This window comes from Lissotriton vulgaris, chromosome 3_1 (genome assembly GCF_964263255.1).
Source record: "Lissotriton vulgaris chromosome 3_1, aLisVul1.2, whole genome shotgun sequence".
Taxonomy (NCBI): Eukaryota; Metazoa; Chordata; class Amphibia; order Caudata; family Salamandridae; genus Lissotriton; species Lissotriton vulgaris.
This window is the reverse complement of record NC_141689.1, coordinates 1,893,928,286-1,893,951,424: the sequence shown is the minus strand read 5'-3', so window position 1 is coordinate 1,893,951,424 and position 23,139 is coordinate 1,893,928,286. Positions and strand designations below refer to the sequence as shown.

Here is a 23,139-nt window from a genome sequence, read left to right as displayed (position 1 = left end):
CAGGGACTGCACATCGCAGGACCATATGTGTAAGATTTTGTGCTTTCCAAATTTAGGCAGTCACAGCAAATTATCAGAGACAACGACACACATTTGTGGAAGTCTCCGCAAGAGATAAAGTGGGCTCATTCCGAATACTGGAGTGGAGACACGACCAACAGTCGCAATTTATTTATCCTGTTCTACCCACCAGAGATCTCGGAGCTATCTTGGTTGGGTTCATAACTCATACTATAGATTTCTTTTAACAAGATTCTGTCTCTCCATTTTTCATGACTTGACTGTATTTCCTACGGGCACTAGGTGGGTATAAAAAGACAATATATGCCCCTGTGATAATGAGACGCTGTAATCTACATTACACATAACCAGTTACTGCAAGTTCTACCTTGGAGGCAGAAAAAAGTATCTATGGCCCTTTTGCTAAGTGAAGGCTTATTTACGTATAAAACCGCTTGATGGAAATGAATGATATAAAGACTTGTTTTGTTACAGCGTCCTTCCTAGCGTATGCAATTAAAACGAGAAAAGCTCTCAGGATCACTTTATAACTGCGGTTGTCTTGATTAGGGTGTGATGCATAGGCCTCTCCTGTCCTGTTTTTGAGGAGTCTCTTTCAGATTAATGTACTTGTTTTTAATATATTTTATCTGTATTTTATCTTTTTAAAACAGATACGTTTGGATGAGTTTCTATTTATGTATTTGTCATAATGTTATACAAAATTCTATACTATATACTTGTATGGTCAAGTTGGCATGTGTCGAATAAAGATTATTGATTCTGATTCTGAATACTCTTTTCAGGAGGAACCTTGGCAATAAACCTGCAGTGCTGTGGTTGTAGGTGTCCAATATAAAAAAACACTTTCTCCATTTGTTAGAGACCAAAAGTATTGCATTTTAACTGGATATTCTACAGTGCAACTCACATGTGTTGGTGGATTGTTCACACTGCAACGATAGTGTCTGCAAGTTCTCTTCATCCATCTCAAGTTCCAAGTTGGATAAGTACTGCTTCACCTTCCGTGCCATTTGGGCATCTTCATACAGCTTCTTTGCATTGAGGAAGGAGCTGCGGCGCACCCGTTTTTTATGTCCACCAGTCTGAGCAACATCGAGCACTGCTGCGTTTGTGCTGCCCTGGCTAAGCGACCTAACAAGCGGGGAGAAAGAACAAGGCAGTGATGTAGGTCAGCCAAAAAAGACCAGCACACATATGCAGAACGCCCCATGTCTTAAAGTTGGGCTTGTTTCAAACTGTTAAACTATAGGAAGGGCGACGAAAATGAACAACGAGAAAGAGTACTGTTATTATGATTTATTACGTTTTATAAAGTTTCTAGTCTATAAGGACCTATACAGGAATGCTTCCTTACACTAGAGCTTTCCAGTGATTGCTCTTGTGCACTTTATACACCAAATGCGGGCGGCAAAAAAAAAATTGCATGCAAGTAGATACAAAAATAATGTAAAATAAAAACAAGCCACTACCGCACTGCAACTTGCATTGTTACTGGATTTCTAACATTGACATATACTATACATATTAACGGTATTCAAATGATCCTGGACAACACTGGAGATGTTACAAATATCAAACAAAAACCGATAGATATTTTGACACTCTCCAGTAGAATCCCCAACCTGTTCTTAGTGTTATTTTTTTCTTGCAAGTAAAATAGGTCAATTTGTTAATGAGGAAACATCAAAAGGCATGCACTGTTTTAAACGTATGGATATGGAGATGCTGACAGGTGGCTTATTAGGAATGAGGGTGGTGTCACAGGATTGGTCAATAGTAGGTTAGGCTCAGCTGTAGAAAAGTAGGTGCTGAAAATGTCTCACAAATACTGCACGGCCAACTATCTACAAAGAATGACATAAGCGCTGCGCTCCCTACGCAACATACAATTTCCAGCTCAGGAGTTCTGTGGGTAGAAATGCTTTCTCATCTATTTTTGTTATCTTTACACTGATGTATTGCTCAGTCACTATTATTGCATGCTCCCGATGAATAACATTGATCTTGGGCAGGTTGCTACAGAATTTGATTGAAGGCGATAGTCATTTCAATGAAGTTTAAATATTATTACAGTAAACTGAACAACTATGTGCACTAGTGCGAAATGATCTTAATGATGGAATAACTAGACACTGTGCTTCGCGGCACTAAGCTCATCACAAATGTTCAACCTGTGTCACTGTTCTACTTTGAGGACTCCTCAGATGCACACAGGACTTTTGGATTCAAAAGGTACTTTTGAAAATACTCTTACAATCTGCAGCAGTAGGAGGGATACAGCACAACAAAGGGAAGCAGCAGCAGAAAGGTAGCTCAGCAAATGGGAAACAATGTAAATGGGTGGTGGAGGGGTAATGGCACGGAGGCTGAGCTGTGTTCTCACCAGCCACTTACCCCAAGCTCCTCCATTTCTTCTTCCTGCAAGTGAGACCCGTGGAGAGTAAAGCATGGGTATAGAAAGAGACAGAGAGAGAGATCACAAGCTCAGAGAGACAGGCCCAGACTGCAGGACGAGCAGTAGCACAAGCGTGCACATTGTCACATCCAGCCCATCACCCACAGTGGTACACTGGCAACAACACAACTGACCTTCGCCATTCAGTGCATGTAGTCAAACTATCTGTGAACATAAATTACAAAGGTCCATTTCACCATTGCTTTCAACCGTACAATCAGCAGATACATACTTCTGGATTTGGGGAGTTAAGCGAGGCAAAAACATCCTTTCCACAAATATAAATAAGACAATCTTCTAACGATATCACGTGGTGTTATCAATTAAAGGGTTTGATAAGTATGTGACAAAAAATGGAGTGAAAGCATAGGGAACCATATTTTTGAAGCTTTTACTTAATCTCCTCAAAACAGGTCTTTTGAACAGATATCTATTAAAAAGATACAGAGGATTATAACCTGCCCTGTGATGATTGACATTTAATGCATGAGCTACTGTTAAAAGCACTAGTGATTATGGATCTGGAGGTGAGATGGGCCCCTGGCAGCAGATTCAAAAGTGAGGTTGGTTTGAGAGTGATTGAGTGGCAGTGGATGAGTTGAACGAGGGCTGGCGATTCTCCTCCCAAACCTTTCTCTTTATTAAGGGTTAAACTATACACACGAACACTACAGGCACAGAGTGAGGCTAGATGATGATGATGATGATGATGACAATATTAGCATATTCACGCTTTCAGTTCTTACAAAGTTTAGTATTTTCATGTATGTATATTGGCACCAGATCTATCCAACTGCCCGACTATTACCTTTAGAAAAGGTATCTCCATGAGAACGCAAATAGTGAGAAAAAGCCAAGAAACCCTTACCAATAAATCGACGTGGCTATAACCAATACAGGGTTTCTACAAATGCTCCTCATGCCGAGCTTGCAGATTTGGTGTAACCACCACCAAGTATATGACTCCTTTCAGCCCCAATGAGTATAGGATCAAAGGCAGTTACAACTGCAAAGCAGAGTATGCCGTATATGTTCTGACATCTGTGGCCTCAGATATGTGGGCAGTATAAAACTACAGGTGCATGTCAGAATTTTACAACACTTGCGTGCCATTGTCAACAACGATACAGAATACCCAGTAGCCAGGCACTTTAAAGCAGTGCATGGCAATAATATCAACTGCCTGAGTTACTTTGTAAACTCAGCAATCCCCAGTCTCCAAAGAGGGGGCAATAGGGAACAATCACTGAGGCAACTTGAAACTAACATGATCCTAGAACTAGACAGCAAACACCCAAGGGGCCTTAACAATACTGAAGTCCTCCACAATTTCCTGTAATGATTGCAATATATTTTCATGTACTTAACCACAACGGTTTTATCTTTCCCCAGCTGAAAATACACCGTACCCGTTTTTTAACTTAATATATACATTTTTATACACCCATTGGTGATGAACAATTGTTTTGCACTTTTTGCACATATATTTAGCACTTTAAAAATACAGCACATTGCACTTCATAGCATCATATACCAAGTTGAATTGGGTGCTATCTAATTGTTTACATTCAGCTAAATTTTGCACATATTTATTAGGTCCTAAATATGTTTACATCGATGCCTGGCACTGAGATTCATGAATGTATTCAGATAAATCAAGATGTGAAACAAACGGCTATGTGGGGTGTTTTGCTTTTATTTGCACATGCATAGATCTATAAATAGATTTAACTAGATTTGTTCTATCTATTGTTTTAAGCACTATGTAACAAATGGATTTAACTATTTATACCATGTCATGTATTTATATTTAAAAAATACAGTGATAGACCCAGCATATATCTAAGAGCCGTTTTTATTGCAGGTGCCAATCATCTTATCTTGCATTTAAGCAGATATTATTTGCTTTATAATTTTTTAAAGAAAACAAGGATTACCATGTTTTTTTAAATTATTGGACCAGATTGTCATTAATATATTTATTTTATTAATGTATGTGTGTGCGCGCACAATAGAAAAGATAAACAAAGAAAAGAGCACAGCACTTCAATAGTATGTCTTCCATGTCTGTGAGTATCACATGACATGGGTGGGCCATAGAGATTTCACCTTAACGAGTACTGTGGGTATTAAAATAGAGAGCGGACTGCGTTTCCGCATACGAGCAAGGATAAATCGTTATCCAAAATGCGGCATAGCTGTTGGAATAAAGACCTGAAGTTCCACAAATATTTGGTGTCCGTGACTCTGTCTCTTCTCGTCACCGGCTGGGAGTAGGAAGAGTGGAACCAATTTACTCAGACTGACTGACTGACACACACACACACACACACCCCTGCTGAGGCTTAATGAGCTGTCAATAAAGAATAGTTTCCTGCATCTAACTGTGGTCCGTGCTCCATTCTTCGCGATCCACCAAGGTTTAAATTTAGTGTTGCAAAACATATATATACACACACATATACAAATATATATATACATATACACATATACATATATATATATTCTCAAAAATGCCCCAGAGCATAGAGACGCCACTCCAACAACAGGTTGTTCACTGAACCTTTTATTTCACAAAACAGCACATCGTTACCTCGTTCATTTATGTTGCCCTGACGCGTTTCGATGCTCATCCATCTTAATCATAGGGCGGGGCTTCACAGGCAAAGCGCGGAAATTGCACTACAACCTTAATTTTTCCTTTACATGCCCTCTCCAATGAAAAGCATGTTGGGGGTTGTAGTGCCCAATTTGAACCTCAGCAGGCTCCACGTTCTTGTAAAATGTCAATTAAACACCCCGTATATATTTATATATATAAAATCTCTCACACACACACACACTTATTTTCATATACATAGATTTCTCCTGGAAATCCATACAAATTATATTAGCCTCTTGTATAGAAAAACACACCACAGTTTGTGAGGCCAGTGCACGCAAGATGGCCAAATTATCATTGAATCCTCTCTTTATTAATGACATACCTTGTCCTGAACATCAAAGCCGGATCCATGTTCACTGAAGCCATTCTGCCAACATGGCGGATTTCTTTTGCAATCATTCGCAGCTTCTCAAAATTGACCAAGCCCTCCACTTTTGAGTCATTACCTGGGAGGAGATAAGGAGATAAAAGAAGGCATATGTAATTGGTGAAATCAGCTGAGCATTACGACTCACCAAACTGTTCACTATAGCAGATCAATGGGATTTGGGTGAAATTAACCCTTCAAGATCCAAATAAGTCACCCTCATGCAGAGCAACATCTTGTGGGGTCGAAGCAACACTAACTCGAGAAGTTAACTTTCAGAATTCAGCAGCACAAGCATTCGAAGCAGAAGCTTCAGCCACAAAGTAGTCATGAGAAAAGCAGCGAGGTTGCAAAAAGCTCCTGGGAGCTTCTTGGACCAGCACACTTCAAGAATACGTTTGGTATTTGTAGTGATTTTCTGTTCTCTGGGGTGCAGGCTTGAAGATGGACTTGTAGAGCAGAGTCAGAGAAATATACACAAGTTGGAAGTGTGGTGGAGGCATCCCGTGTTGATGCATGTAAAGAAGACAGATATATTCACAAATCTAATCTGTGTGTTAGACACTTCGGATACCGGCAAGAAAATATGTCATACATTAAGGAGGACCCACCTCAACTTGTCGAACCCCACCACCAACTAAATTGGACAATGCAGCATGTAGAGTTTCCCTGACCTGTTTTGTCAAACTGTGAAAAATCCCTGTCCACAAAATATATAAAATTAAGAATTGCATTCCTCCCTTGTTTGTATCAGTTTTGAAATGCGGACTACACAAAACTATCAGTCATCGTCGATTTCTAATGCCACGCATCCAAGGCTTGTGACTTAGAATAAGAATTTAAACTAAGGTAAACAAAACACTGCACCAGACAAAAAATAAAGCCATTCTGAAAGGGTGGGTGCATTGCATTCGACTTTTTATTTCATCTTGCTTTAACCATTTCCTCTTATGTGTGTGTTTCTACTATGGTTCTACCAACTTCGATTAACTCTAGCCGTGTTACTCCTGTAATATTTTATAACAATTGTATTTTTTTTTAATAAATGGTTTTGTGTCCTCAACCATGTTTATGCAATTACGTGTAGTACACATTAATACATTTGATATAAAAAAAGAAAAGCACAACTGACGCTAATATACAGCAAATACTGCACATTAATAGTGAATATTGGTTCACTGGTAAAAAAAAAATTAAAACGGCTACTCACTTCCTGGGTTTGAATTCTTGAATGTGCACACGTGCATCTAGTGTTTCCTAGAGCACCTGGATTAGTAGAGCAGAAATCTTATACCTTCCAGCTTCCCAAAAAAGCAGGCACAGTACAGAAGAGGGCAACACAGGGTTCACCCGTACTTTACTTGGTGAGAACTCCCTTACAAAACCAATATTGTCATTATGATGGATTGATCATTGGCTATCATTACATTTCCAATACTCTCTACCTTGGAGAATCCTACCTTTAGAGGACGGTTACCTAAAACTAAATATATTAAAATGTATATTACATTTCAAGCAGGTGTCATGCATATTCCCTACTGATATGAAAAACACTGGTGTATTTCCTCGAGCACTGGACTGTGACTACCATCTAGGGCTCCAAGAGAATCTGTGTGTTATAATCTCCATTTAAACTTGGCAGGGTTTGCTACCTAGAACAGGTAGGGCACAGAGTGTAGGGTGGCACTGGGGCTCACCTTCATGCAGGAAAGTGAGATCCTTCTTGATCACAGGGAAGAGAGGAATGATGGGAGGCTGCAGGTTTTGGCTATTGAGGACATTCCGATATTTTGCCATGTTCCTCGATGGGTCAAACAGGTCCTGCAGATCTTGGAAAAGCTTCTCGTATTTGCTGGGAAGTTTTTCCCATGTAGCCCGAAGTCTCGCCACCGGAGCCAGATTGAGACCGCTGGAAAGAGAAAAAGGATGAGAGAAGAAACGTAATCCTTTGCACCCCACACTCAAATAATGATTATGCTACAGTTTTCCCCAACTAATGTATGTCAAACTTTCTACTCCACCCTCAACAAGCTCCCTTGCCATCAGACAGCTCTTGGTCATGGAACTCACCCTCCTTCAGTCAGTTAATACCGGTTTTCCCCAAAAGAAATTAACACGCCTGGCCTCTCATTCTTTACCAGCTCCTTATTGAGCTTTAGGTCACCTATCCTACATGACACCTACCCTCAAAGCTTCAAAATGGCAGTAGTTAGTCCCCAAGACCTCAGCCAACATTTCTAAATTTCTCCAAATAGCCTTCCTAGTTTTTACATGTCCCTAAAGGGGATCGTATTCAACTGACCCACAGAATAGCTTAAAATCAACATTCAGTGTAAACCCAAACACTTATTTTACCGGGAGATCGATAACTATAAACTGCAACTGAGTACAAGCCACCTTCTGTGACGTCACTTCCTGTCGTGACTTCAGCTTCCCCCCACTTCTTTTTAGGTCTCGGCCTGCGAAAGACTGCGCACATGCGCAGTCGAGACGGCGAGATTTAATGAGATTCAGTAAGTTTCACTAGCGAGGTTAAGCCCCGTCCCTCTTTTCCATTGGCTGGCGTCACCGTTCATGCTAAACAGTGGCCAGCCATTGGAGAAGAGGTCCTAGTGACGTTCTTCTTTCTCTTTTAGCCCCGTCCCTTTCAGACGGGGTTCCTTGACTTACTGCTGTGGTAAAAGCTTTCTTATCTTCTTTATGAGGCCATCTGTTTCGCCCCATAAAGAAGATAAGAACACTTTTACCACAGCAGCAAGTCATGCCAAGCCAGTCCAAGTGGGGCGGCTCTAAAAGAGAAAAGGCTGTGACAAAACCACCTAGGATATTTGCTTTTATATAAGAGTTCACTGCTGGTCGGGACAATGGGAAAAGCTGTAGTAACAGAATTGTACATCAAATTGGGTGATATAGGCATGAAGTTGGGTACGTAAAGCCTGGTTGTTTCACTCCCATTATTTAGGGTTATTTTAGGTTGTATAAGTGCGAGTGTGTGGTACGCGTAGGGCTCGAGCCACCCTCCCTTTGCCCACGTGGGTCCCACGGCTGTTGGAGTCTTGTTATTGTAAAGGGTCTAAAGCTTCAACTCTCCCAGACCCTTGCTCTCAACTCCGCCTCATTCGCTCCGTCCAGCCCCTATTCGCTGTCACTTTTACCTCAGGCACCAGGCGGCAGCAACTTCCCTAGAGAAGAGAGAGCAGCGGGCAGAGGCAGATCGGCTGCAGCAGGTCTCCCATTATCGTGATCTGATGGAGGCCAGCCTGTTGCGGGGTGCCGGTTTCCATCAGAGGGAGCCCGTGCGGCGGGTGTGAGCCACTTGGGGACCATGCCGGGCCTCGCGTTGCTGCCCCCGCCGCTGGCTGGCCACCCCAGGCTAAGGAAGCCGACGGGCGACTTCAGCCTGAGCGAAAAGTTTGCGCTATTGCTGGTGTTCAGCGCCTTCGCGACACTCTGCTTCAGAGTGCTCTTCTTTCTGCCGGACTCTTCCAAGCTGTTGACTATGAACACCCAAGGGGATAGTCTTTAAACCGCTCTTGGGGGCCGCCGGGGGAGAACCAGCCGATCCCGGAGTGCGGGACAAGAGGAACAAAGTGCGGGAGGTGAGTGACCTGGGGACATCACCTGGGGCTGATCATTGGGCGAGCGACAGCTCTGGTTAGCGAATCTTCGATCCTAATGTTACACTCCTCCTTAGTCTCACAGGACCGTGGCGCTTGTAAAGCAACCTACAACTGTCTCTCCGAAGAGTCATCGAAGTGCAGTGAAAGTTTGTGCTTTAGCCACACGTGTGTTGTTGGGCAGCCGCACTCCTATACGTTTTCATAGCTAAGCCCCAGCACAAGATGCCCATATGTCCCATCATACCAGCTGTTCGTCCACTGTTATGGGGTGAGTCCCGGCTTCCCGCAACACTAACTGTTCTGTGTTGCTCATGGTTACATCAAAAGCCATTTCCCTAGCACCACCAGTCTTTTGAGCTGCCAAGACGAATGTGGTCCTTTCATATGCTCATGGTGCTCATATCTGTCAATTGCACGTTTCCTGTGTTTACCACAGGCAGGGGTACTACACACTCTCTACTACTCTCTACTACACACACTCTCTACTATACACACTCTACTACACACACTCTACTAATCTATTACTCACTCTACTACACAATCTCTACTACTCACTCTACTACTCTCTACGACACACTCTACTACTCTACTACACAATCTCTACTACTCTAGAATCTCTACTACTCACTCTACTACTCTCTACTACACTCTCACTTCTCTACTACACTCTCTACTATTCTCTACTACTCACTCACTATTCTACTACACACTCTACTACTGTGCTACGCAGTCTCTACTACTCTCTACTACACACTATCTACTTCCACGCTACTACTCTCTACTACACACTCTTATGTGACATGAGTCTCTATTTATAGCGCGGAATAACTGAACAAAAAAACACCTCTGAGAAACTGTGGACGTTGCTCCAAATTAACACACCTTTCTTAATAACAAGTGCTGTTCTACTTTATGTGTGTTAACAATTCCAAAATACTTAAAGCCATTTACTAAATGTGTAGGGTGACTTAAGATTACAGATAGAAGCTGTGTATACCTGTGTAGAAAACATTCTCGTTTATTCCTAAGTAAACATTTACAATTCTATATGTTCCGCTATTAAGAAAGGAGCCTCGTAATCTTTCTTGCAATAAATGATATCTAGCTTTGCGTCATTTAATAAAAGTGGATTAATATTGCAAAGTAGTTCTACAATTTGCCACACGAGGGAGACAGAGCAGCAAGTAAAAAAAAAAAAAATCACACACTACTTACTAAAAATTGAACAAAAGGGAAAACAAGTCAACGCTATAAAACAAATGCGAGTTTAACACCTTGGCTGCTAGGCGTTTTCCCCCTCCTGTGCTGGATATGGATATTTTACATTATTCATGACGAGCTCAGCTCGTCATCAGCACAGCTCAACTGTGCATCATGACGAGCTGAGCTCGTCATCAGCATTGAAAGGGTTAAAGAGGGCTTTCAAACAGACAGCGCGCCGAGACACAGTACCAGGAGGTGAATTGCGCAGTTTTTTAATTGCTGCCTGTAAAAAGAGGATGTGCCCTTACGGCAGAGCTGCCTACTTGGAGAAAACTTCGTGCATCGGGGTGGGTCAACACCCTGTGATTCTGGATAAATCACGCAACCTGCCCGTGCCCACAAAAACAAATGTGACCTCTTGTAATCTAACTATTGCACAGGTAAAGCGCTCCAATACTCGGATCGAGTTCGCACTATATAAAATGCAAAAAGAGAGATTTCCAGAATAATCGACCGATTTACGAGGTTGGCAAGGCAGATTTAGTCCACCCCCTTCATGCATACATGTCAACCCTCCAGATACAGGCAGGATACTACCGATTTCAAGGCTAGTCTCCCGATCCCAGAATGCAGAACACCAATTCGGAGTTTTGTAAAACTGCCAACAATAAAGGCCCATATTTACAGTGGCGTCCGGCACACGTAGAGGCGGGGCTGGGTAAATCGACATGCCACGGGAGAAGTAAAATAAAAAATAAATAAAACCACTTACCTTGCGCTCGGCGTGAATAGTTTTTTAAACTTAATTTTACTTCTCCCATCATGTGTCGACTTACCCGACCCCGTCGCACCACTCTTACCTATGCTGGCCGCCACTGCATACTTATCAAGGTTTTGCAGATTTCTCAAGCAACACAAGGCCACTTGCGTGTCCCTTCATAGCTTGATAAATCTAGAGTTACACTTGAACTTTATATTAGTAGAACGTATATGGGGGGCGGGTCGCCGGTGAGTCAGCCTTCAGAAACTTCAACTGGAATCCCGCAAGGGAGGACTGGGGGTCCCGGACTTTAGGGCATATTATTATGCCTGTCAAATCCAATGGCTATCTTACTGGACAGCGGGGAGGAACCTACATGAAATTGGATATATGCTGGGGGACATTGACCCGGGTAGGCTACATTCCTTGATTTTACCCAAAGCTAAAATTCCCCTAGAGGTGCCCCCGTTACTGAAGACAGCGCTGTTATGTTGGAGGAAAGCACTGCTGTATACTTCAGGGGCGACCCCCTATGCTGCAAATATACCATTACTGGGTATTCCCGTCCCCGGGGGTAGACTTACGAGGGCTAGAATACGGGCCTGGACGGAGGTAGGGGAGGAGGTAGGTGCCTTTTTTTTGGTGATGGCAACCTCCTGGACCACAACACCTTTGTGCAGGTCACTGGAGCACCTGGCCATCAGTACATTCTACACGCCATCGTTTCACACTACATCAGGAACACTTGGGCAATACAGTGCAGGGAACCCCCACAGCATGACCTGGTTAATCTGCTGTATTACATGGGGGCAGGGGGGTATCTTATCAAGTGGTTGTATACCGGTATCACACTGGCATAACACTCGTAGCAATTAGGACGAAATGGCCTGAGGACGCCGGTTTAGAACTTACTGATAATGAGTGGGAGAGTATGCTAGAACACCCCAGGAAGGTGCCCCGCAATGTTAAATTGAAATTTATACAAACAATGATACCACATAGGTCCTATCTCACCCCGAAAAGGATACATCGGATGTTTCCAGAGGCCCAACACAACTGCCCCCGTTGCAAGAGCGATGAGGCAGACTTCATGCATATGCTATGGTCCTGCCCGTGTATATTAGATTATTGGAATAGGGTTCGGCACAATCTGGGGGTAGTCACTCAAATGACGGTTCAAGACAATGCCCTGGAATGTCTCGTGGGGCTCCGCAGGCATAAAAAAACACAAAAGGTACAACGGCGTTTCCTGGACCTTGCCCCTACTGCTGGCAGTTCGAGCCCTCACTTGAGATGGAAATTCCCTAGATGCCCGACATTATACAGTAGGCAAGAGGACATGATACAGTGGGGTAGTGCAGAGAGTGCGACTCAGCAGAGGGAGGAGGCAAGGGGACTACACAAACTGCCTATCTCTATGGAATGGGATGTTATGTTGGAGGCCTTTAAACAACTAAATTATCCCCCTACACAACGCACCCTAACATGATGAGATTCTTCCCCTTTTTTATGGGAATATAGATAGACCCACACAGACCCCAGACCACCTCTTAAGGATCTCAGACAAAGGAAAACACGGGACACCATTTGGTCCATCTAGTGGATGGCCATATGACTCAGGAATGGTAGACCAGGAAGGGGGGTGGGGAGGGAGGGTGGTTGGGACCAGTTTAGTTAGACAGAGTTAATTCATACATTAACATGGTTGGTTACTGTTTTCGCTGTCAAGTTCTAACTCCCGAATGTGAAAATACCCGTATGGTCGGATCAGCGGTAGACTGACGATAAATATCTGTAACCAGTAGTTATAACGTGGTCACATATGTATTATGTATAAGATGAGAACAAAAACAAAAGGCCTTACGAGTTGTAAGTGATCCTGCTTTTACTCCGTCGAGGTGTTTCAATAAAAGTATGTTTAAAAAAAAATCTAGAGTTACACAAGGCAGGGAAAATCGCTGCCTTGTGTTAATCTGCGTCAGGGAGGTGTATCACGGGTGGAACGTGGGTGTTCCCACACATCCACTCATACATTTTGTCGCATTCCCAAATTTACAATTAGATATAGACCAGGCAATGCGTTAAAATGGTATGCCTCTCTATTTTTAATTCTCCTCGTTGTCTCCTCTTTCTAAGTGAGCTGCATTTTGCAGAGCCCATAAAAAGAGTAAAGAGCCTCAGGGGATTGCTTTTGTCCAAGAAGTTGTCCCTTCGTGCACAAAAACAATCCTGCCTACTACACAGACACCCTTGCAACATGACACAATGTGCCAGCTTTGCGCTAAGCATCCAAGAGTACGCCAGCATTAGGAAAGGACAGGAATGTGGCGTATATTGGTAAATATACAGCGCATTCACGCCCTTTCTCTATCACGTAGCACAGCAAGGTGGCTTGCTGCATTGTGCTGAGTGAAAGAATAATAAATCTGCCCCAAAATGTTTGTGTCTGTCATACAAGCTTCAATCTACCCCTCCAAGAAGTACCTCCTTGTCCTTAATTCTTGGAGGGGGAGATTAGAGCATGCAACAGGCTTCAACATTTTATTTTCAGTAGTTTTACATAGCGCAAACAAAAACAGAGTTCAGAACCCTATTTTTGTCCGCGCTAAGTTATTAAACTGCCAAAAAATAAATGCTGATGGTCTTTCACCATACATGCTAATAGACCCAAATCAGGCAGACTGCGTCGCAGTTTTACATAGCGCAAATAAAAACAGAGTTCAGAACCTTATTTTTGTTCGCGCTGTTATTAAACTGCCAAAAATTAAATGCTGATTGTCTGTCACCATACATGCTAATAGACCCGAATCAGGCAGACAGCGTCTGGTACAATGTCAGTGGGGAAAATATATTCTCCCGACAATTCTTTTAAAAATCTTCCAATTGCATGCTCTAAAATGTTGGCATGTATGTTCATGTGCGACACTCCATGCTCTTCTGCTTACAGACGTTTACTGATTATGTGTTATCTGCCACTACAACCCCCTGAAATACGCACAAAGACCATAATTGCTAACTTTTATAACTAAAGCGCACCAGTCTCCAGTATTCAATAGAACTCTATTCAAATCGGCCCGCTAGCCTCGGAGTTTTAATATTTCCTTCTTCTCACACATTGAATCAATACCTATTAAGTTGTTGGTAATTTTGTACTGTTTAAGCTCCCTGCAATGGTCGGTTCTAAGTAGGGTTGCCATCATTCCAAGAGAAAAACACGGCCATTTGTAGTTGTTTTAAAAGTCTGCAAAGACTGGGAACTGACACTAAATACAACTTTAAACAAAATTGGATGTACTCATTAGTAACATAACTTTCCTACCTTAGTTTACTTTAAGAATTAGTCAGGGATCGTAAATGAGGCTGTGGAACACATTTAAAGTCCTTTCCGCCTCTATTTGCTGCTTGAAGTATGCACAGATATCGGTTAAAAACACCAACTTTAGGTGATTTTTGCTTATTTTTGTACTAGTCGGGAAATTAAAATACCGATGGTACTGGTAGAAAACCATCCAGGTGGCAACCCTAGTTGTAAGCTCTCAGACATAGCCTTTAGGATGTGTTGAAAAAGAAATTAAAAAAAAGAAAAATGAGAAAAGAAAAAACAACAATGTGCTTTTGAGGGTCCCACACAATAAAAAAGAAATTAAAAAATCTCGGTATATATTTTTTGGCTCATGGAACTTGCTCGGGTGCCGGGATACGCCCAACACATCCTATCTGCGACATTTTGCTACTCATGATATTGCAGCCTACTGCCGACCAATGGAGAGTAAATTAATTCAACAGCTGACTTTGCTCGCCATTGTCACTGCAGTGCTACCAAGTTGTGTGAAAAAGAGCTGTGTTTTAAGTATTGACCTGATACATGGCCACCTTACAGGCAGTCCTGACTGTACTTTTATTTATTTTAAAGGTTTTTTTATTGCTCGCCTTCACTCAAAAGTATATAAGCACTGTACAAGTAAAAAAAAGTTACTCGTGTTATCATAAGAATCACAAGCCTTCAGTAAATAAGGCAAACACACAGAATAAACAAGTTAATTTAATTGTTGGAGGTTATGTTTTGGGAAGATATAATCTTTAAAGGTGACATTTTAGCCGTCTACAGATGGACAAGTTCGTGGGGTCAATTTGAGTTCAATATGAGAGCTTCAGAAAGTGGTAACAGCCCTTAGCATGGGAGTTTCTAGATCAAAGACATTCAAGTGTGAACTTGTTTTTAATAAATGGAAAACAACATTTATTTAAATGTGTTTAAGTTAGCATAACTAGGCTGCAAATTTAAATTACAAGACTTCGTCCTGCTTGCAAAGACTTTCATTTTAAAGTTGCTAAAGAAAATGTGGCTTTTAAAAATGCGTGAACAAGTTTCCTACATTCAAATTTCTCATCTGTGTTTTTCCTTTTCCGAAAAAAGACTAAATGGATTCATTTTATAGTGCTATTTACTTCTGTGTCCTATTAGGAAACCATGTTGGGATATTCTCATATGTTGAAGTAGTAAAGGGCTTTTACCTAGGCCTGCTGAATGCTTTATGTTGCAAAACAGGTGTCCCCCAAAAGTTACTTCTTTATGTATCATGTTTTTATGAAAAGCCATTGGTTGTTTCATTACTGCTCCATTTCACACACTGTCGAGTGTGTGGTGTTTTCCCCCTACTAAAACCTATAAAATGTGCCCTATCTAGGATGTGTGCCAGACTTTTTGCTTACTTTCTTTAAGGCAGACTACACATTAGCCTGCTTGCAAATTAATAATTAGACTTTCCCCACCATTCATAATGAGCACTTTTCCAAGTTAGACTGTTTGCCGATTTGCACTTAGATCTTTGGTTCTTTCCTAAGGGGCAGACTTCATATCGATCCTCTTACTGAGTTATATTTAGACTTTCCCTTGACCTACGCACTGAATAGATCTATGGCAATTCTTTGCTTAATTAAATTTTGAATCTGGTTAATTTCCTTATGTTTTGACCTCTCGCAATTGGCTTTATGTTTATGCATTATATGCTGCCGATTTGAATCTGGCTAATCCAATACTTTTTGGCCTCTGTATCGATTCTTAAGTTTTGAATGAACCCTAATGGTTTTGACTTAGAATTTTGTCCTGTGAGGCTTCCCTTTATTTGCATAAGGCCCCCGTACTTTGGGACTCATGTGGCATCAATCCTGCGCATCAGTCCTTTAAATTTATTAGTGAAAAGCCCTGACAGCAGACTCTAGATTGCCACCAAAGTACATGTAGAATGGCTGCTGACAGTTGGGGTGGCGGCGCACGCGCACACCTCAGGCAGTCGGCAGTGGGTGTCTGAGAATATCTTTTGATATCAATATATAGCTTACTTATGAGCCAAAAGTAACAGGATACTTAGGATCTCAGGGCTCTCACCCACATATCCTATGCGACCTGCTTCTTAATGGAGTTCTTCATCCAGGATGAGAATGCATCTGGGTGGGTTTGACGTCTCACAGCCCTCTCGTGCCTCCCAGCAGGGTTGCAAAAAAAAAAAAAAAGACCTGATGTTAAGAATCCAAATAGCCTCATACGTAGGGTAGATCTGTACTGCTATCAATTTGTATTCAATCAGAGATGATACAGAGGACGTCAACTCTTCTGCCTCCCCATTATGCAGTGTGTTTTAGGATAGACATGTTAAGAGAGACCGCTATCAGGCACATACTTCACGAGGGCTCTAAGCACTTTAGAGTGCTTTCTCTCTGATTATCAGTGAGAGCACCAAGAGGCACTTCTCTCCTCCTGCACACGCAGTGCTGAGCCAGCATGCTTGAGAGAACGATCCTGAACTATCCAAGGAAGTTCCAAGGAAGACGAGGAGAGCTCACCAGAGCTGGAACAGGCAGGACTGCGATGATGGGTCTGGATTAAATGCAGGAAACCTGAGCCCTTCATCTCTAAGGGGAGATGCGTTCTAGGTTCAGGGCTTCACCCATAGGCCTTCGCAGAGAGGATTAGAAGAGAAGATAAACATGCCTTAATTCTCATAGTCGGTAGGGCACCTCTCAGGTTCTTCACTTGAATTCTTAAAGTGATGTTTAGACAGGAATTGTGGTACACTGAGGTGATGCATTCTACAGTTCACTTTTAACACTAGTATCATACAATCTACCTTTCCTTTAGGTTTGTAATAAAGTAGGTCTCTGGTTATCAAGAGCTGCTGTCATTGGAACCTATGTATATCTACAGATTGTGATTAGAGCTCACTCAGCCTCAACACAAAAACGAATGCAGGAATTACAATGAACATTTCCAGAAGTTATGCCGCCCCAGTAGCATGGTACAGAGGATAGACTATGGGTATCATTGATACATTATCTTTTGCAGATATATGCATTAGTATTTAAATAGCACAAGCTTAGCTAGTAAGCAACAGAGCGCCGTTCATAACATAGTTGGAGGGTGGGGTTGGGAGATAATCTACAAGATTGTGTACATCAAGTGGGGATTGCAAAAATACATTTGATACATTTAGGCATAAGGAGATTACATGAATTGCCCAGAATACACAATCTTGAGCCAAGCTCTGTGGCCAGGATTCAAACATAGGTTCCAAGGACAGCAGCTCTTGATAACCAGAGACCTACTTTATTACAAACCTAAAGGAAAGGTAGATTGTATGATGCTAGTGTTAAAAGTGAACTGTAGAATGCATCACCTCAGTGTACCACAAACAAGCACAATAAAGGATTTATTGCCTCTTCTTTGCAACAGCTGGTAATCATAACCATGACGGCTGTATGACAAATTCAAGGAAGTGACCTTTGATATCACTTAATAAAGATGGCACATTAGTCATCTAAGCAGCAGAGGCTGAGGTTATTATTTCTAGATTGGTGTCTGAAAGAGATGCGGAGGATATTGTGTGTGAGCCCGACCTGAAGGAGTGGAGATACTGCGACATATTGCAAAGTTGACTGTCAGCACACTCAAGGCAGGGGGCAATCAGATTCAGGAATCAGGCAGCCAAGCTTTACAAATGTGAAAGGGCATGACTGTCACTTCCGGAAGGAAAAGCATCATAGTGTAATCACACTAATACGGGTACCCCCCGCCCCCCAATAGTGGAAAGAAAGAATGTGTTCACTCAAGAGGCATGCCAGCAGAGACTAAGATCTTATGTTCATGGACACGTGCTCCATGGTAACATGAGGAAACCATGCACCATCCACTTTATACTGGGTGCTAATTTAAATTTAAGTGAAAAAATGCTGCCACACCTTTGTATGCAACGATTGTGCTTAGAACACAACCGTTCGTCTCAGTTTTGCTCTGATCCTGCACTTCCACGTCCTCAACGACATTTCTAAGGAATCCTCAAAATTTGTGCTCTAGTGGATTTCCCTTTTTTTCTTTCCATGACGTGCCCATCTTAATAAAATTCTGTGTGCATCAGAGTTTCCCACCATGACCCCACTGGCATGAAGGCTAATACAAATACAAAACATTCTGAAAACTTAGCAGCTGTGGAGAGAAACATAATGCATTAATGATATTTGGCTAGAAGCTGAATCAGCTGAAGACCAAGTTGAAGATAGATGGGACAGGATTGGATTCAGGCTTATCATAATAACTATGTTAGGACACCGCTGCTGGTTTAGCACAGCAGAACAGTGGATCGCAATTAAGTATCCCTGGCAAAAGCACTTAAAAAGCAGAGCAGCTGTAATCCTAAATTCAGGACTCGTGACAGGATATCAGTAGCTGAATACTAGAGCTGCTACAGGCCTGACTCAAGGTGCACAATATGAACTTTAATCATAACAAGCACCCCAGACGCAAACATCATACAAGTTAAACGTGGAAACTTAAGATGTCTGCATGATAATTTTACAGGGAAAACTAGTCTAAATTGCAGATTTATTACACATTTCACAGCAAATGCTCAGATGACTTACAATCCAATTACTGCCTTAATAGGTAACACAGCGTTCCCATAGAAACATCACTAATTCTAGAAAATGGTCTTAAAATAATCCCAAAGCAACATTTTTCGAACGTTCAGTGTGAGATTTGCTAGCTTTCTTAAGACGCTCATAACAATTCACTGGGAATCAAAATACAATATGGGAATTAAGTAGAGGTAGCGAGAGAGAGGAGCAAAAGCTGATCACAAAAATGTACTATAGGAATAAGCTAGAAGTTGACTGTGGAGATGCTATCAGGTCTCTAAGTAACAGTGCTGCTTGTTTTCTTTCTACATCCAATTTAGAGGAGGAGGAGGAGGAGGGGACAGGGACTTAAGAGAATTACACGCAAGAAAGATACATCAGATGAGTTGCCTCAGCAGTGTTAGAATCCAAGGAAGGACCCATCCTGATTGGGAGTAATGTCAACCCTAAAGAGTACAGAAAGCATGGTTTGATGCACACAAATGGCAACCTACCACTGAGGCATGTCTCAGACTTTCAGGGCAAACCACCTGGGCAGATGCTATCACCATGAGTGAACAGAGAATTGTAAAAATTAAGGTGAATAGATCTAAAGACAAAACATTCCAGAATTTTGTTGCCTGAAGAGCAATGTGTTTACCTCCCCTATAGGTATCTATTCTGTGCTACGAATATTCAGTTACCAGACAGATGAGGTATTGGAGTAAGAGAGCAGAAGATTTTGAGTGTTAGGAAGGTCATTCTAAACATGATGCAACTGCAGATGGATGGATAGTGTGTTGCCAGAAATCGTTAATGACATTTCTGAGACTGCAAGTAAGCCGGACAGTAGCCTCCTGAACTACATATAGCTGTTTTGGAGATTTCGATGGAAGACGGCTACAAAGTGATGCAACAATATAGAAGAAGTCGAAAGCTCTGCTCACGGCAAGGCTTTTCTATTGTTCGAGAGGATAGAAGTACTTTTCTTACTATTTAATTGAAAGAAACAGCAAGTAAGAATTAATGGCAATACGGAGGAAAAGTAAAAAATAAGCAATTTCAAAAACAAAATTAACCCTATGTGTTGTGTGTAGGAAGCCGGAAGAGAGCATTAACCGAAGGAGGCTCTGATGAGAGAGGATATGAAATTAGAGCTATGTGCTTCTTCCCCAAAATAATCAGTCTTATGCTTTTATAGAGCATCATGTAACGGTCAAGGTCCTTAAAGGTCAAAGTGCTTAATGTAACTGATCAGATGAACAAGGGAGTGGAAGATGCTCAAAATATGCAGCTATCCAAGTGACACTTCGAAGAGGATTTTGAGGATTATAGAAAACAATGCAGCCGTATAAACTTAGTATAAGAGGAGGGGAATACACTTTGGAAGAATCCACATGCAAGATGCCTAGGTATGAGCGCGAAAGCACGTTTTCAACTCTGGGTGAGAGGCAACCAATGGTCATTAAGTTGCCACAGACCTCTGAAGTCAACGTCTACAGAAAACTAAGATGGATAACGTGTCAAATATTGTAGGAAGATCGGTAATGACCAGTAAGTGTCTCCCACAGTCCGCAGGAGATCATCCCGACCAGAGAGAAAGGCAGCTCCAGTGTCATATCAGTGGCAAAATCCAGACTGATTTGCAAAAGAAAAAGGGGGGAAAAAAGAGGAAAGAAAGTTCTTAATGGGGTTGAAATACTACTGGAACTGCTGAACTCCATTCTCATCCCTGAGCCTGGCAATCAGCAGAACACAGGCTGACTGGCATACAGCTGTTCAAAATGTGTGAGTCTAAGGCAAGTTTTTAGAATGTCCAGTTTGCAGCAATCTCTGTGCAAGTTCTAAGTAAACTGGACTGAGTTCAGATTGACTTTCTATGACTTAATGTTTGTCCTTAAAACTCAGATGACATAGCAATCTGCAGGATTATTCTAAGCACATCAGGATAGCTCATGCTTATGACAACACGAATACTTCGGAACTGATGAACAAATCTCCTCCCTCCCTAATTTCCTTCAGCCTCCACAATCTCTCCATTAACTCCAGTCGTCTAAATCTCTTTTCTATCAAACAGGTAAGGGTTTTTCATGTTAATGGTATAAAATTGTGCTTGCTTAGGAAGCTTGGTGTAAACTGTTAAAATTCAATCATTTTTCACTGAAAATATTTTGCTGATACACTTTCCATTTACCTAATTATAGCAAACATGGAGTTGAAGTTTTTACACTCCCTGCAGTGCAATGCGATCTTGATGAAATGCTTAATGATCTTCATCCTTTTCAGCTGGTTTGTCTCTTTCAGAATCTCGGAGGCCACCCAAAAGGTTTCTTGGTTGATGACTTCTTCGAATTCCTTCAGGTTAGTGCAGCTGGTTTTGGATTTGAGTTTGAAGAGTTCGTCAATGTACTCGGTGGGCTCAATGTTGCGGAAGAGCTCAAAATTCCTCATAGAAAGTTGTGTTGCCACTTCCACCGTGTTGAGTTGCAGCAAAGAGAGGTGGCTTTCCCTCAGAAGCTCCTGAGCATCTTCATCCGAGCACAGAGTCTCTGTCTCCATGTTGTTTTTCAGGTAGTACCTGGATGAGGGGATACAATTAAAGTTTGTAAATCAAACCCCATACGGCAAAGGCCTTTGGCAATGTAAATGGGCATAAACAAATGAGGACTTAAGAGCAGGATGGAGGCATGGCTGTAATACAAACATTTGCTATAGGTAGCATGCAAACATTTTATATAGCTGTGCTTTTATAAAGTGTGAGCTATTTGTGTTTAAAGAAATAGAACACATGAAAAGTTCTTCGATCAGTTGTGACCCATTACAATGTTAGAGTTCACACTTCAAATACATGAATACTGTTTAGTTTCCACATGACAGACTAAACATGCTTCCCCTAGAACATAAAACAATACAGAACGAATAAAAGCGTAAATTTAAGTCTTAATATAAATATTTCATGTCAGTCGTACTCCCAAAGCAGATTCGGTCCCCACCCTCAAGTCAAAAAGAATAAGCACAGAGGACAAAAACTGCAAAAACATCTTTCAATTAAGCTTCCCCCTCAGGCAGCCTTACCTGCCGCTCAACTGTATCCTGTCAGCGAGTTTGGACAGCTGATCTGGGAGCCTTCTTTGCTTGATCACACCTTCCGGAGTGACAGACACTTCACACAGCGAGTATGCATCGGGGGTGGCGGTCACAGCAAACTCCCTGATTGCCTGCACGACGACCTCCTTTGCCGTTGTGTCTTTGCTGATCATGATGTAGCGGCTTTGCTGGTCAGCCTTGAATACCCTCAGCACCTGGTCAGGTAAGTCTGAAGTAGCAGGAAAAAAAAGAGAATTAAATGTGTGCAAGAGACATATATAGTATAATAAAATAAGCCCATGAAGTACAACAGAGAGTAGCGAATGTCACCTGCAAGCTATATCTGACACAGATGTCATGCGTTAGTGATTCCATTGTTACTTGCAGTCAACAAGGCAGAATAATGAGAGAGACACCATCAAGCCATCCTAACCCTTCAGGAGATTAATGAGACTTCCTCAGAATCCTACCTCTTGGACTACGTGTATACTATTTCATACATTCTAATTTTTAACTAAATGAAGACAGTTGCAACGTATCCATGGCAGGTGGCATGCTGTGATGTCAAAGTGAGAAATTAGATTCAGCTGTAGCCTGATGTTCCAAAAGCTAACATAAAACAATTGTGGACTACATCACAGTGTTACGTGAAAGGGATGTAAATGTAGTTTACTTTTTAAGGTTTAAACTATCAAAACGCTATCATTTAAATGTTTTCCCTTACATTATTTTGACTCTGTAGAGTTTGTTTCTAGAGCAGCATAACTACCGGATGATTTATAACACGGGTCAACATACTTCCATATAATAAGAGCTACTTATGTTTAACAAAAATCATTGCAAGCTACTGTTACTATTTGTGTTGTAATAGTGATAACATCAGACAAGATTACATTAGTGACCACCATGTCGAAGATTACCAGCAATGATCACCTTGGTGCATCTGGAGGGCACATGATTTATCTCTCAAAAATCACCCATAAATATATTTAGGAAATTCAGCCATTTTTCTCGAAACATCAGCTTAGGAGTTCTGAAAATACACACATTTTTGTCTTGCAATACACTGTG

At 41.7% G+C, this 23,139-nt stretch overlaps 1 protein-coding gene across 17 annotated transcripts in view; it reads right to left on the bottom strand.

The window, feature by feature from the left end:
- The window catches only part of RAPGEF2 (Rap guanine nucleotide exchange factor 2), a 924,668-nt gene that overhangs the window by 99,118 nt on the left and 802,411 nt on the right, over positions 1-23,139 (bottom strand). For 11 of the 17 annotated variants that reach the window (XM_086962364.1, XM_086962365.1, XM_086962376.1 and 8 more), the window contains 6 exons: positions 22,057-22,297; positions 21,176-21,559; positions 7,209-7,420; positions 5,467-5,590; positions 2,419-2,442; positions 932-1,155 (listed from right to left, as the gene is read on the bottom strand). In XM_086962364.1, coding sequence (XP_086818490.1) covers positions 932-1,155; positions 2,419-2,442; positions 5,467-5,590; positions 7,209-7,420; positions 21,176-21,559; positions 22,057-22,297 — 1,209 coding nt within the window. Of the gene's footprint in view, positions 1-931; positions 1,156-2,418; positions 2,443-5,466; positions 5,591-7,208; positions 7,421-21,175; positions 21,560-22,052; positions 22,298-23,139 lie in introns of those variants that run through there. The other 6 variants (XM_086962369.1, XM_086962372.1, XM_086962373.1 and 3 more) reach the window with 2 other exon arrangements.